The following is a 16,015-nucleotide window of genomic DNA, read 5'->3' on the forward strand; positions in this document are numbered from 1 at the left end:
AACAGGGAATCATCAAGTGATTCATCCCATCGTCCATTCCCAGCTTCTGGCAAACAGAGGCTAGGGACACCATCCCTGCCCATCCTAGCTAATAGCCATTGATCGACCTATCCTCCATGAACTTATCTAGTTCTTTTTTGAACCCTGTTATAGTCTTGGCCTTCACAACGTCCCCTAGCAAAGAGTTCCGCAGACTGACTGCGCATTGTATGAAAAAATACTTCTTTGTTTTAAACCTGCTGCCTATTAATTTCATTTGGTGACCCCTAGTTCTTGTTTACTTTCTGTACACCAGACATGATTTAATAGACCTTTATCGTATCCCCCCTTACTCATCTCTTTTCCAAGCTGAAAAGTCCCAGTCTTATTAATCTCTCCTCATACAGCAGCCATTCCAGACCCCTAATCATAGAATCATAGAATATCAGGGTTGGAAGGGACCTCAGGAGGTCATCTAGTCCAACCCCCTGCTCAAAGCAGGACCAATCCCCAATTAAATCATCCCAGCCAGGGCTTTGTCAAGCCTGACCTTAAAAACTTCTAAGGAAGGAGATTCTACCACCTCCCTAGGTAACGCATTCCAGTGTTTCACCACCATCATTTTTGTTGCCCTTTTCTGAACCTTTTCCAAGTCCAATATATCTTTTTTTGAGATGGGGTGACCACATCTGCAAGCAGTATTCAAGATGTGGGCATATCAGGGATTTATATAGGGGCAACATGATCTTTTCTGTCCTATTATCTATCCCTTTCTTAATTATTCCCAGCATTCTGTTTGCTTTTTGACTGCCGCTGCACATTGAGTGGATGTTTTCAGAGAACTATCCACAGTGGCTCCAAGATCTCTTTCTTTAGTGGTAACAGCTAATTTAGACCCCATCGTTCTATGTGTATAGTTGGGATTATGTTTTCCAATGTGCATTACTTTGCATTGATCAACATTGAATTTCATCAACCATTTTGTTGCCCAGTCACCCACTTTTGTGAGATCCTTTTGTAGCTCTTCGCAGTCTGCTTTGGACTTAACTATCTTGAGTATTTTTGTATCATCTGCAAATTTTGCCACCTCACTGTTTTTTTGGTTCTCAGTTTTTTTTATTTGGGGGCTCAAATTAAGTGTGTACTTTCTTATGGTGTTTTTAAAGCATTTCCATGCAGCTTGCAGGCATTTCACTCTTGTGACTATTCCTTTCAATTTCCGTTTAACTCATGTCCTCCTTTCTGTGTAGTTCCTCTTTTTGAAGTTAAATGTGACTGTGATGGATTGCTTAGTATTACCCCGCCCCTGCAAGGGTATTAAATTTAATTACATTATGGTCACTATTACTGAGGGATTCAGCTGTATTCACCTCTTGGACCAGACCCTGTGAGCCACTTAGAACTAAATCAAGAATTTCCTCTCCCCTTGTGGGTTCCCGGACTAGCTGCACCACGAAGCAGCTATTAATGGTGTCTAGAAAGGTTCTCTCTGCATCCCATCCTGAGGTGAATCAGTATGGGGATAGTTGAAATCCCCCATTATTATGGAGTTTTCCAATTTTATAGCCTCTCTAGTCTCCCTAAGCCTTTCACAGTCACTATCACCATCCTGGTCAGGTGGTCAGTAATACACCCCTACTGCTATATTCTTGTTATTTAAACTTGGAATTTCTATTCATGGAGATTCATTTAAAATTTTCACTATATGTGACTACGCTTTCTTTCCCATATAGTGCCACTCCCGCACCAGCGCGACCTACTCTGTATAGTTCGTACCCTGGTATTACTGCGTCTCATTGATTAGCGTTCCACCACATTTCTGAGATGCCTATCAGCATTGAATATCTGGCACTCGAGGTCACCCATCTTGGTATTTAGACTTCTAGCATTTGTATACAAGCACTTACAACATCTGTCACTATTTAGTTGTCTGCCCTCATTTGATGTCATTAATGGGACTCTCTTTCATTTGATGGTTTCTCTTCAGATCCTGCCTGTACTTTATCAACTTCTATCTTCTCCTCTTTACTGGGTTATAGGGTATCCCCATTAATAGGTCCTCCCCTCAGGGATGCCTCCCACCGTGAGGACAAGGCTGTCCCCTGCATCCTCTGTGCTTGGATTCAAGGAACTGCCAGGGGCAGACATGCCAGCAAGCAGAACAGCCAGTCTGCTGGCAGGCTGTCGGTCCCAGGCAGTCCAGTCCCCATCCCCACCCAGAGGCAGCCAGTGACTCACCCTCTTCCCTGCAAAGCAATGCGGCCGAGGAGTGGCTTCGTCAGGGAACAGGTTGTCCAGCCTAGGCTCGTGTTCCTCCCTCATACCGTGGCACGAAGTGACAGTAATCAAGTCCACGCGCAGATTGTCCAGGGAGCGGCACAGCAGCTCTCGATGGTAATAGATGGCGTCGAGGGGACTGCTGGGGGGGAGATGCAGAAAGGCCCTGAGGAGCAGTTGTGACAGTTGAGGAAGGAAAGGCAGCTCCCCCCACATACCAGCTGGGCACTCCTGGAAAAGCGAATCCCAGGCCTCAGCACTAGGGAGGGGTGCCCACCTTCCCAGCCAGGGGACAGGCCCCACCAAGGAGGACTATCAGAGTCCCACCTGAGTTTGGAAGGTGGCCACCAATCCAAGCAGCGGGTCTCCTGCCAATAGCCTCCCCTCTGCAGGCTCCATTCTGCATTCCCTTTGGGAGGAAGTCCCACACAACAGTTACCTTCTCCTGGCTTCCCTCAGTGCCTGCTCTGCTCCCATCCCCCAGAATGGTTCTGGGGCCTCTGGGTGAGGTCTCCAGCTGGCTTGGCTATCCAGTCTAAGTGCAGGAAGCCCTAAGCCACCCTGCTCTCATCTCGTTCCGAGTCTTGCCTGGAATCTGGAGCCTCGTCCTATGTACCACTTCTTTATTATTTCCACTCCAGCAACACCCACAGGCCCACTCAAGACCACCATGGGTGAAGCACAAACATGTACGGAGACACTGCCCTCACCCCACGGCAGAGCAGACACCCCAGCTGGTGTAACTTGCAGGTGGAGGGAGTGGGCGAGGGAGGCAGGCACTCAGGATGATGGGGCCACGGGCATGTGTTGCAGGTTTAAGAGTAGTGGGTTGTGTCAACAGGAAGCACTGGACTCACTGGTCCCTGCCAGCCCCCTACCAGTTCAGCTCACAGATTGCCACAGGTGCATCTTGGGGAAGGTGTTAAGGCAGAACCCGGTTCCCTCTTTACAGATCAGTTCAAGGAGGGCATTGCTTATGGGAGGGGCAGGTGGATGGGTAATAATGGCTGGCGCTGCTTGCAGGAGGAGGGGTGCCCTAGTGAGACAAGAGCAGGCACAAGGAAGGAGCAGAGTTGTGCAAGGAGCAACAAGCAGTTTGCACCGGGTTCAGAGGCAGCAGTGCAGGGGTCCCCAGGGGCTGACATGGCCAGAGCGACGGCCAGGAAGATGAGCTCACAGCAACATGGACAGATCCAAGAGGCACCCAGGAGGCCAGAGAAGAGGCAGCAATAACCAAACAGGGCAGACGAGGAATGGTCTATGGGGACGAAGCGGATATTTTTGAAATATTCTTATGAAGCCTGTGAGTGCCTCAGTTTCCCCTACAAGTAGCAATGTTACCCAGTGAGGGGAAAGGGACTGTTTGCTCTCAGAGAGGCTAAGAGACATAAGTGTGAATGGCGCCCAGTGGTCTGAGCCGGGACGGGACACTGGAAAAGGACTGGCTGAGGCAGACCCCTATCCACGGAGAATCCGAGAAGACAACAGCAGATCCAGTCCCCAGGACATTTACATCTGGCAACCCTTGCCCCAGAGGCAAATGGATTTCCTCATCTCTCCGCAGCGAGGCTCAGCAACTGTTCCCAGCTCGAGAGCAATGGACTGAGGAGGTGTGAGGATAAGAACTGGGGGCTAGAAGGAGACAGGGGCAGGGCTCTCACCTGGAGTCTGACCAAGGAGATCAGACACCGAGATAGACAGAGCTTGAATCAAGGGGGTCGCTACAGCTGGGCTGGGTGCTGACTGCCCAGGCTGGGCTGTAACCGTCAGTTCTCTGGGCCACCCGAGGGACTGCCTGGGCCATGTGCCAGGTGACTAATAAACCCGCCTGGTTCCACAGCGCTGGGTGAGTGGGGGGGGAGAGAATCGATCTAAGTTACGTAACGGCAGCTCTGTGAATAACGTAGCTGAAGTCGACGTACTTGGATCGACTCACCGCGCTTCTTATTCAGGTGGAGTACAGAAGTTGAAAGGAAAGTGATCTGCGGTCAATTTAGCGGGTCTGCACTAGACCTGCTAAATCAATGGCCGATGCATCAATCGCCAAGCTTTGATCCCTGGTGATTAACCCTGGGAACAAGCTGCTGAGGGAAGTCTCCTGATGGCTTTCTGGAAAATGCCTGAGCCAAACACAAGCTGTTGGGCTCATTTCAAGGGTAACTGGTGATGTTTAACAGCTTGAGATACACAGCAGGTCAGACTGAATATCCAATGGTCTCTTCTTACCTTAAACTCTTTCCCTGAGAGAGTAAAGGATGCAGTTACAAGAGTGGGGAGAGCAGAGGGAAGATCACGAACCTGTTACAATTCAGCTGACAGTGAGAGCTGCGGGCAGAGCTGAGCAGTCAACTTGTGAGAATGGGATGACCCTGGTAACTATAGGCCTGTCATCGGACATAGATCCTGGGCAACATCATGGAGCGGCTGGTATGGGGCTCATTAATAAAGAATTAAAGGAGGAGAATATAATTCATGGGTTTATGAAAAACAGATCCTTTCCAAAGAACCTGCTCTCTTTCTCCGACAAGATCACAGGTTTGGCTGATAAAGGTCATAGTGATGACCTCGCAGACTTCTCTAAGGCGTTTGACTTGGTACCACGTGACACTAAAAAACTAGAACGATATAAAATTAACCTGGCCCACAGTAAATGGATTAAAAATTGGCTAACTGGTAAGTCTCAAAATGTATCTGTAAGCAGAGAATCATCATCAAGCGGGAGTTTCCAATGGGTTCCCAGAGGGATCAGTTCTTGGCCCTATGCTATTTAACATTTTTATCAGTGACCTGGAAAAAAAACAAAATAATCATTTATAAAGTTTGCCGATGACACAAAAATTGGGGGAATGGTAAATAGTGAAGAGGAGAGGTCACTGAATCAGAGCAATCTGCATCACGTGGGAAGCAGTGTGCAAGCAAACAATATTTACATTTGGCTGTATTAAAATGCATATGTACATCTAGGAACAAGGAACATCAGGCATTCTTACAGGCTGGGGGACTTTATCCTGGCAGCAGAGACTCTGAAAAGAATTATGGGGGTTGTGATGGATAATCAGCTGAAGACGAGCTCTCAGTGCAAAGCCGTCACTAAAAGAGCGAATGCCATCCTGAGATACATAAAGAAGGGACTTGAGTAGGAGTCGAGAGGTTATTTTACCTCAGTATTTGGCTCTGGTGCAACCTCTGCTGGAAGCCTGTGTCCAATTCTGGTGTCTCCAATTTAACGACATCCTTCTTGAATTGTGGAGTGTGCAGAGAAGAGCCACAAGAATGATTCTACCATTAGAAAACCCGCCTTATAGCCATAGACTCAATAGACTGAGTTTATTGAGTCTAACATAGAGAAGGTGAAGGGGTGACTTGATCCCAGTCTGTAAGTACCTACAGGGGGAACAAATCTTTGAGAATGGGGGCTCTGAAATTTACCAGAGAAAGGTCTAACACCATCCAAGGGCTGGAGATTAAAACAAACTCAGACTGGAAATAAGGTGTAAATTATTAACAGGGAGAGTCATTCACCACTGGAATGTCTTTCCAAGGGTCGTGTTAGATTCTCCATCACTGACAATGTTACGACATCTCCCTGGCTTCAGGCTCTTTCTGTTGAGCCCTTTCTCACTCTGTGTGCCTGGCCATATCTCTCCCTCAGCCCCTGCCCGCTAACTGCTCTAGAATGTTTAACACTTCTGTAAACGTCAGTTTATGTCTCTGGTTTAGCCTTCCGTCTCCCCAACACTCTCTTCCTCATCTGGTCTATCATCCCCCTGTCCTTCCCCACCCCCAATTCCATTTCACAGCATAGACTTATTCTTTCCCCGGGCTTTTTGATCTCAGCAATACTCCCGTCCTCCGTGACCCTCTCCTCCCCCAAGGAGCATCGAGGCACCAGCTGACCTGAAGGATTCTTCCCCCCGAGCTCTAGAGAGAGCAGCCCAGAGACCCTCCCATCACCTAGCCAGCCCCTATGGATGGCCCAGCCCCAGTGCTCCTCCATCAGTCGTGCTCATTTTGAGGCCTCTGCTGGGGAGGCTGTAACTTCTGCTAATGCCTGAGAGCAGTGAAGTGGAAAGGTCAGGTGAAGTCTCTGCTTGGCTGTTGCCCCAATGCAGGGATGCACCGAGAGGCCAAAGATCAAGTCAAAGGGAAGGGGAGCAGCTGGATCAAGCTGCCCCGGGCCAATCCTCTGGTGCCTCTCTTCTGGATGTCTAGATGATCTAGGTGAGTGTGGAACACAACTGGAAGCATGATTCAAAACAGACTGAGCTACTGAATTCAAAGGGAGGTGTGGAGAGGGAAATCCGGATGGGCAGTGCAGAGCCCTGGGGAGGGAGCCATCAGTCCAGAACACATGCAGAAGGCAGGAAGCCCACCATGCAGTCATGCATACAAGCAGTGTACATGCCTAGGGCCAGCTCTGGCTGCTGGCCTCCAGCAGGACTCAATCTGAAACAGAGCCATGACATGAAAAATCCCAGGCAACAGAACACAAGGGATGTGGAGGGAGAGCTGGTACCTAAGCATCAAAATGGTGTTTTGCCCCTGCTACTGGTTTGCCACTATCCATTGTATAACAAGACGGGGGGGGGGGGGATGGGATGTATGTGAGTGGTGGTCTAATGTCCCCAGGATCCTTCAGGCGGGGGGGCATCAGGCATCTGATACCCACCCCACTTGCTTCAAAACAGAAGGGGGGTGAGGACAGGAAAGAAATGAAGGCAGTCACCGTGACAATGCCGTGAACAGCCTGACAGATCACGTGTTGCCAAGGACAACAGATCACATATGAAAGAAAACAAATCCTTAACAGCAAAAGGGTCCACCTCCTTGCAAGGGCCCAATCAGAGGGCTCAAATTCAGCCCAAGGTTCTTCAAGGAATCCAGGCCAAAGGATCAGCATAGGACACAGGAGCATTCTGCCCTGTGGGCGCTGGCTGACACTGCCTGAAAGGGCCCTTTGCAAGCCGCGCTCCAAGAGGAGACGTGTTGAAAGTTGCAGACAGGCTCTCTCAGGAGGGCTGGATGTCAGCTTCAGAGGCTGGAGATATGACATGAGCACAGGCAGAGAGGGTCAACAAACACTGCTCCGAGAGTGCAGAGTTCTCCCCCCCAACCCCCAGCGTGTCCATTCAAGAGATTCCCAACACACAGATGAAGTCAGGAATCCAAGGAAAATACGCAGAATGTCTGAATTCGACAAGCCTGCCCACCACTGGCTCTTCAGGGAATGCTCACCATTCTCTGAAAGCACCCAGGGCAGGCTGGAACTGGTTCCCTCCAGTGCGATAGGAGCAGACAGGCTGCTGTTGGCCCTTCTAGTCAGGTGTCCTGCCATGGGCACCACCCCAAGACCTGAGCTTTCAAGAGGACAGTCACTCTTCCAAAGCAGCAGAGAAGTCTGGTCTGGGATCAGGAGAGAGAAAACTTGCTCAGCCAAAAGGAAAAGGCAGCTCCAGATTCCCAAGGAGACCCCCCACAGCCCCAGGGAGGGAGAAAGAAATAGCAGGAAGCACAACCAAGTATCACACCGGGATTTCCCACTCACCGGCCTGGCAGAGCAGGGAACGTTGGTGTTATGAGGCCAAATTCATCCCTAGTGCAACGCCATGGACTTCAGCAGCATGGAATGAATTTGCCCCAGTGAGCGTAACTCTCAGGCTGGATATGTAAACACGGAGCAAGTGGCTGGATTCATAGTCCAGTTTCCTCTCTCTTCCTAAAGCGACAAGAGAGCTCTCTGCGCCTGCTGCTCCAGCTCCCGCACACTCTGTCAAACCAGGGCCTAAGGCAGGCCAGGGGCTGTCATGGAACTGCAGCTCTTTGTGCTCAGAGACCACAGGCTTCATGTGCCAGCATCAACTGCCTTTTCATAGCCAGCTGATCTCTTCTATTCCCTGAAACCTCCCTGGGAAGCCATCAGCAGAGGAATGAAACTCACAAGTACACAGAGTGAATGCCTTTGATTTGCCTTGAGATAAAGAATTACTTTCTGCTTGCCTAAGGAAAACGATTTAGGATTGTAACAGCAGAGTATGGAAGAGCCTCCGGGCCAGGAAGCAATGGTGGTGGGAGAGACTGCAACACAGTCTGCAACACCTCGGCAGAGATCAGAATTAGCTTCTGAGAAAGGGAGCAAAGCATTCCCAGAAACAGGGGAGAGTCTTTGGTGCGAGCGCCATGCAGCCAGAATACCTGGGGCTGACGATCAGCCCCAGGAAGTACGGACCTCCCCTGTGATCGGGCTGCTGAGGGAAGGTAAAAGGTCTGTGTGAGATGATGTTCTGCAGCCAGGAAGCTAAAAAGGAATAAAGCCTTTGCCTAGCCAGGTCTCCTAGAGCACCTCTCAAAAGGCAGCATCCGTCACCTCTTCTCCTCAGTCTGAAACGACACCGTGGCTGCGAAACCGGGGATGCTACAGAACCCCCGCTGCCTGTCCCCTACACTTGGGTCCCAGACGGCTGAGAGCTATGGAAATTAGTGATCCACTCAGGACCCACCCACAGGAATGCATGGAAGCTGGTCTGATCTTGGGATAATAGAGAATGCTGTTCCAGGAGGAGACCCAAAATAAAGCCAAAAGGGCACACTCTGCTCACTTGCCCCCTCACCAAGAACCACTCATTTGGGAACCAAGCGGTGCAGAGAAAACGCTTGTGGCTGCTCATTCCTGAGCTGGAGAGGAGAGACATGAGCCCACGGCAGCTAACAAGAGGGCAGCTGGCACAATTACCCCAACTCCCCAGGCAAGAACCACTGCAAAAGGGGTGGAGGACACCGTACATTTGAACAGAGACAAAATATCAAAGCTGGGGGAACACAGGCAGAGAAAGAGGGGGTAACAAGGGGGTCCGCACCTGCTGGGTGACATGTATTTACACTCCTCAAAGCGGCTGTCCAGCTGTGCCAGCATCTCCTGGCACTCCGTGTATGAGAAGGGGTAACAGAAGGCAAAGTAGGTGGTGGCGCCACGGTACTCCAGGAAGCGGTGCACAAAGGACAGCACAAACTGGGTCTCCATCATCTGGGACAGACACACACAAAGCAGATGCTGAGCGGCTAGCATAGCTCCCAGGAGCAGAGAACCACGAGTCTACACAGTCATCCCCCTGGGGGCACACGGCATGGCGTATATGGCTACTGGCTGGCATCCTACAAGTCATCTCATTGTACCTAAAAACATGCCCATTTTACCCCCGGCTCTACCATTATAACTAGTACTATAAGCACCACTAAACAGTGGCTGCAGCTTTGCAGTCAAACCCACAATCAAAGCAGCTTCCAGTCTACGTCTGCTCTGAATCCCTGAGGAGCCCAGACACCGCCACCTATGAAAACAGGCTCTGCCTTACCGGCTCAGACATTTGGTCCATCTAACTTTGCTGCCTCCCGACAGCAACGGCCAAGACCTGAGACTTCAAAGGAAAGTGAAAAGCCCCAAAACGCACCAGGCCATTTGTGCAAAACTGTCCAGGAAAGTACAGGGGACTCCTTCCTGTCCCCTTGGTGATCTGCTGAGACCCGAAGTCTGAAATACTGTTAGCCCATCTGTGACAAAGTGGGAGTATTCTTAATGTTTTGTCTGAATACTGCATATGTGCCTCAGTTTCCCCCATATGTTACTCAAACATCTAGATGGTGGGACAAGTGTGTGAGATCATTGCAGAGACCCTTAGAGGGCAGGTGTGACTGCCTGGGCACAGACAAAGGCCAACACTCTGAATCCTGGCAACTGATAGCCAGGGCCCATCCTCTGCAAGAGCCTGCTGGAGAACAAAGTGAGAGCTGGAGGCCAGGTGCCCTGTTTGCCCGGGAAAGAGACAAAGGCCGGAGGATGGGCAAACTGGGCATGACAGAGGCTGGTCAGTCAGCAGTTGGGGGACTGAAGAGGGGACAGACCAGAGTTCAGGGTTGCGCCCTCCCAGGATGGACTTTGATGAATGTTTCTAATTTCTGTGCTAACAAGTTCTGTTCTACGCTGTGTTCCCAACAACTAATAAACCTTCTGTTTTCCACACTGGCTGAGAGTCACTGCTGGCTGCAGAGTTGGGGTGCAGGGCCCCTTTGGGGGTGTGTAAGGCTTCCCCAGGTGTCCCATCCAGGTGGACTCACTGCAGGGAGCTCACAGTGTGAACAGGGGGCTGAACGCTCTGAGGTCAGACCCAGGAGGCACTAAAGCCAAGGAGGTTTGCCCTAATGAGAACGTGCCTAGAGAGGAGACATTCTGCATTCAGAGCCGTTCCAGAGCACCGAGACTCAGACCCCATGACCCCATCTGAACCTGTTCAGCTGCAAATGTTGATGTCCTCTAATTATCCAGCTCCAGTCTAAATTCAGCTGCAACATCCCACCCCTTCCCTCAAATATTTTCTGACAAGGTTAAATGCCCAAGCATTTGGGGTTGGTTTTTGGGTGGAAGGAAAGGCACAGAAATGGGACAGGCCACCTCAGGAAATCTGCAATGGAATTAAGAGCCTCTCAACTCTTGGTTGGTTGCTAAAACAAACCAAGCCCAGAGTAACAGTCACCAAGAGTCACAATCCAAGGGTTACTGGTTTTCAGTCCATCTCCAGCAACAACTGTACACATAACAAAGACAAGCCTCTCCAAAGGCCAAGCGCTGGATGAGCCAAAAGACCAAACTCCCTGCAAAGGGGTGCATTTCGCGGCAGGGGCACGGCATGCTAATGAAGCAGTGCGTATGTCAGTGTGACTGCTCTCCTGCTGCTACCCAGGCTGTATCTCCACCAATCCTCCAGGGACTCTCAATCTAGCAGTTTTCAATTCATGTTTTTTTCTTAAATATGGAACTATCTTAATCGCATTTTAGTTCGGAAGGCTGTTTCCCAGCTATTGTTACAACTGAAGAATTGAGAGAAAAAATATCTTCAGTTGCAGAAGGAGTTTCCTGGGCGTGACACTGATAAACCAGGTGCCAGCTCTTGCCAAGACTGTAGGCGTCAGCTGAGCACTGACAAATTCATAGCTGGGAACCAGACCAGCTCACCTGTATATTAATATTGTTCAAGATGGGTGCTGAACGTGTAAGAATGTGTTTAGTCTCTATGAAATGCTTGTGAGTTGCTGCCTGCATTAGCCTGTCTCCTCTGCTATAAGGGAATAAGTAAGTTTTGCTTTACAAGTATAAAAATGCCTGCTCTGAACTTGTGAACCTAGGCAGGAAAAGTGGCCCCCACACCATCCAGAACGATCAAGACTAAATGGGCCACTGTGGAACATCACAACACAAAGACTCATGTAATGGCTTTCTTACAACCATGAGGGTCTACATGTGTCCCATCAGCTTGAGTTCTGAAAGAGGGAACTCGAGATAGCTGACAAGAAAATTTTTCATCTCTTTGCTATTTGAACTCTTACAAGGGCTGAAGCTAAGAAACAAAAAGCAGAGATCCCCAGGGTCGCCCTGGGTTAGCCTTAAAAAGACATTTCAGTTCTGACAGATTACTACATCTCTGTCCCCTTGTGGAACCACAGAATGAACTCATTTGTGTATCTCTGTTGCCTGCTTTAATCTGTAAATAACTTTTTTCCTAGTTAATAAACCCTTAGTTAGTTTACTACAGGATTGGCTACCAGTGTTTTCTTTGGTGTGAGATCTGAAATACAAATTGATCTGGGTTAAGCAACCTGACTATTTTGTGATTTTTGGTATAAGTGATCATTTATCACTAAATCCATCTTAGGTGGATGGCAAGATAGACTGGAGTGCCCACGGGGACTGTCTGTGACTCCATGGTGAGACTGTTACAGAGACCCAGGAGTTCACATTTACCTTTATGAAGTTACACCCTCTCTTACATGCTGCTCACTGAGCCAAAGAGAATGCTAAAGAGTCACAAAGCTGCAGACAGGACCTGACCCCAACGCACCAATCCACCGTCAACTCCAAGCAGCATCATCCCCCGACGCGCTCACTGCACGGATACCTCGAAGGTGGGCCGCTCCCGGATCCGCTCCCAGCGGGGCCTGATAGGCAGGGTCCTAACGAAAGGAGACATGCCTTGGGAATAGAGTTTGCTCTGCTTGTTCATGTTCACAATGTTGATTTTGATCAGCTTGCCTGGAGCTCCTCCCTTCACACTGAAATAAAACCAGGATCTGAAAAGGACACACAGAGGGACCAGGTCAGTCTGTCAGCTGAGTAATCGAGCTGACATTCTCTCCCACAGACAGACTCTGTCTGCCACCCCACAACAACTCTGGTGCTGGGGCACGAGCACTGGCAGTAAGGTCAGAACCCGAATGGGTCTCCAGCATTAAGTCACCTCAGCAACCTCAGGCCTCCTGGAGTAAGAGTGCAGCATAATCAGAGAAGTGGGCATGTAAAAGTGTCTCCCTTTTCTACAAAGCTACCCGTAGCAGCTCAACCACATGGGTCTCTAGGGACTTGAGGGACAGATTCTTTCCCCATTAGCCCTGCAGAAGCCGACTGTGCTACAGGAGAACCTGAATACTAGCCTGCCATGGGTATCATCCCCAGAATTGCCAGCTAAGCATCCTCCTGCGAGAAGCTTTACTATTAACCTGGATGCAAGAGGCAGTGAGGCCCCAGAGGGATTCTCAGAGTGCCAGAGCAGGAGCTCTCTTTGGTTTCTCCGTGCTCTTTATGCACTTTGCAGTAGAAAGGTTCATGCTGTCACCAGCACCGCACATGGGTAGAGGGCAAGGAATGGCCAAGGAACAGAACCACATGCTAAAAACCTGCCAGGATTGGCATGGCTCCAGCTGTTAGCTCATGTTGGCCTTGTCTCCTGGCACAGGGACAATGAAAGGAAGGCTCATCAGGAGATGCTCCACCATCCTCCCAAGCCCCTTTACCTGTTCCCATTTTCATACTCCGTTTCAGCACAGTCGGGTTTGGTCCACACATTGAATTCATAGTCAGCCGTGGGCAGGGAGCTGCCAAACACAGCCGACACCGTGCTGCTGCTGCTGCTGCTGCTGTTCCCAGCTACGTCCCCTTCTCCTTCCTGGTGTTCCACCTTCTCCACATGAGCCAGGTTCCCTGAGTCAAACTTGGAACTGAACAAGAGGCCGCCGCAGCGTATCTCCATGTTTAGCCCTCCCCTGAGAGTGCGATTTCATCCTCTTGTCTGCACCAAGGCTGCTGCGGGGCTGTCCCTGAGCTGAGGAGCGCAGAAAACAACCCAACAATTAGAAGCTCCTCCCTCGCCACCGCTAACTTGTGATCATTGTATCGTACCTTCCGGGTTCCAGGGCCTCATTCTATGCCCTCACGGAGACCCACAAGGATTTGCTACAAAAACATGAATTGAGCTATCAAGTTATACCCCTACACAAATTGCGTAGCACACCACTTCTTGCCAGAATATGTGGCCACCCACACACCTTCCCTTGCCTCCAGTTTGTTCAGCTCAGGCTCCACATGGGGCCTGACGTGAGACTGGAGGCTGTCTGGGGCAAGGACTGTTTTTCTATTTGTCCTATACATATGCAGCCCACTATTCAGCACTGTAAAAGCAGTCGGTATGCTTCCACAGCACCTTTTATCCTGAAGGGTCCCACAGCATTTAGCAAACTTAAATTGACACATATCAGCAGGAGCTGCTGAGAACTCACTGCTTTGGAATCTCAGTCCACTTATTTAGGTGCTTAAATATGGATTTAGGAGCTGAACTTTAGGCACCCACTTTTGAAAATCTTAACCAAAGAATAACAATAACACCCGTTGAGAGGGTGTGAAGAGAAGGTAGAAAGAAAGAAAACAGTTAACAAGGTTGCCAAGCCTAGGAAAGACAAAGAGCTTAATTACAGCTCCTACAGAGAGGGACACCCTCAAAGATAGAGAGGTCCTCTCTTTTCTCCTGACAGCAATCTGAGAGGAAACCATTGACAGACTTGTGAAATGAACACAAGAAATCAATCCACCCCTGAAATCACCAGGAATGGATTTAGTCTAAAGGCTTTATACGCTGAAGACATCGTATATAAAAATGACCTTTTTTTGTGTGCGCAGAGGTGGGACAGGGGAGGAGAGTAAGAATCTAAGAAGGTTTCTGGCCATCATATTTCCACAAATGAGCAGATCATTCACACATTTGTAAGAAACAGCACTAAGCTCAAAAACTTCAGGATGAAATCAAAGTTGAAGCTACATGGTTTACCTCCCTATGAACCAATCAGCTGTGCTGCAGCAAATGGGCCAGGCCAGTTAGAGGTCAGCTCAAGGTATCCCATTTGTTACCTGCTGGATGAAACAGGCTTCCAAATACAGATGTTTTGCTAGTGGATCCTCCTCCCTCCTGCTTTTTACGCTTCTAAGTACAAATCATTGTTCAAGCTGGCCAACCTACGGGGTGAAACACAACACGATTCAAAGGCACTTAGATATTATGGTGTTCGATCTTACCTAATAACCTAGATCAAAGGGCAGCAACCCGATACTGATGAAAAAGGGAGCGCTCTTCACACTGGCTCTTTGGGAAGGGGATACCTACTGAAAGCAGGGGACACAGACGTCTCCCTGCGGTGCAGAACAGCAGGCGGAAGGTGTACTCGTCCACCGGAGCGTCCCTCCAGCCCGCCCAGGGAAGACACCCCATCCCTGTTTGCCAGACGACGTTCAGGCCAATCCCTCGCACCTGGGGAGAGCTGGAGATCGATGCTGTACAGATTTCCCTAGGACGCCACGCTGACTTCAAGCCCAGCCCAGCTCCGGCTGCAGCCAGGCCTGCTCCCGACACGGCGCCGCTCGCAGGGGGCCGGGCTCAGCAGCGCCGCCAGGCGAAGGACACGGCGGGGCGCGCTGCAGGCTGCAGCCCGGGGAGCAGCGCGGAGCCCCCTCTCCGGGGCGGGACTGATCCCGAGACCCCTGGGCCCGGGGGCTCCGTGGCCCTGCTCCGGGCCCGGACGCAGCAGGGAGCGGGCCTGGCGCCGGGGTCCCGCGGCCTGTCCCACGCGCGCAGCCCCGGAGCCGGAGCCGCGGGGACCGGAGTCTGGCGGGGGGGGAGGGGGGGCAGCGGCTGGGAGGAGCCCAGAGCGCGAGTCCCGTTGTCACAGACATGCCGGGGGGGGCGGAGGCGCCGAGCGCGCGCGCGGGGGCGCGGGGCAGGGGCGCCGAGCGCGCGCGGGGGGGAGGGGCCGCGGGGCAGGGGCGCCGAGCGCGCGGGGGGGGGAGGGGCCGCGGGGCAGGGGCGCCGAGCGCGCGCGGGGGGGGAGGGGCCGCGGGGCAGGGGCGCCGAGCGCGCGCGGGGGGGGAGGGGCCGCGGGGCAGGGGCGCCGAGCGCGCGCGGGGGGGGAGGGGCCGCGGGGCAGGGGCGCCGAGCGCGCGCGGGGGGGGAGGGGCCGCGGGGCAGGGGCGCCGAGCGCGCGCGGGGGGGGAGGGGCCGCGGGGCAGGGGCGCCGAGCGCGCGCGGGGGGGGAGGGGCCGCGGGGCAGGGGCGCCGAGCGCGCGGGGGGGGGGGGGGGCCGCGGGGCAGGGGCGCCGAGCGCGCGCGGGGGGGGGGGCCGCGGGGCAGGGGCGCCGAGTGCGCGCGGGGGGGAGGGGCCGCGGGGCAGGGGCGCCGAGCGCGCGCGGGGGGGAGGGGCGGTTAGGATCGCGCGCGCTACCAGGCCCCGGCAGAGGAGCCACCGGCGGAGTCTCTCACCTCCACCTGCCGGGCCCCGCTGTCCGCCCCTCTCTGCTCCCCGGAGCCCAGCCCCGCTCGGGACCCAAACAACGGCCGGCCCGACAACAACAACGCGCCCGCCCATTGGCCGGTCCCGCCCCGCGGAGCAACGC

At 52.1% G+C, this 16,015-nt stretch overlaps 1 protein-coding gene across 10 annotated transcripts in view; it reads right to left on the minus strand.

The window, feature by feature from the left end:
* The window catches only part of AGBL5 (AGBL carboxypeptidase 5), a 42,557-nt gene extending 26,542 nt beyond the window's left edge, over positions 1 to 16,015 (minus strand). For 3 of the 10 annotated variants that reach the window (XM_074947283.1, XM_074947278.1, XM_074947275.1), the window contains exons 1-6: positions 15,882 to 16,015; positions 14,480 to 14,584; positions 13,093 to 13,400; positions 12,201 to 12,372; positions 9,111 to 9,277; positions 2,218 to 2,422 (exon numbers count right to left, since the gene is read on the minus strand). In XM_074947283.1, coding sequence (XP_074803384.1) covers positions 2,218 to 2,422; positions 9,111 to 9,277; positions 12,201 to 12,372; positions 13,093 to 13,328 — 780 coding nt within the window. In that variant the 5' untranslated portion in view covers positions 13,329 to 13,400; positions 14,480 to 14,584; positions 15,882 to 16,015. The other 7 variants (XM_074947282.1, XM_074947280.1, XM_074947279.1 and 4 more) reach the window with 7 other exon arrangements.

This window comes from Natator depressus, chromosome 3 (assembly GCF_965152275.1).
Source record: "Natator depressus isolate rNatDep1 chromosome 3, rNatDep2.hap1, whole genome shotgun sequence".
In the NCBI taxonomy this organism is placed as follows: Eukaryota; Metazoa; Chordata; order Testudines; family Cheloniidae; genus Natator; species Natator depressus.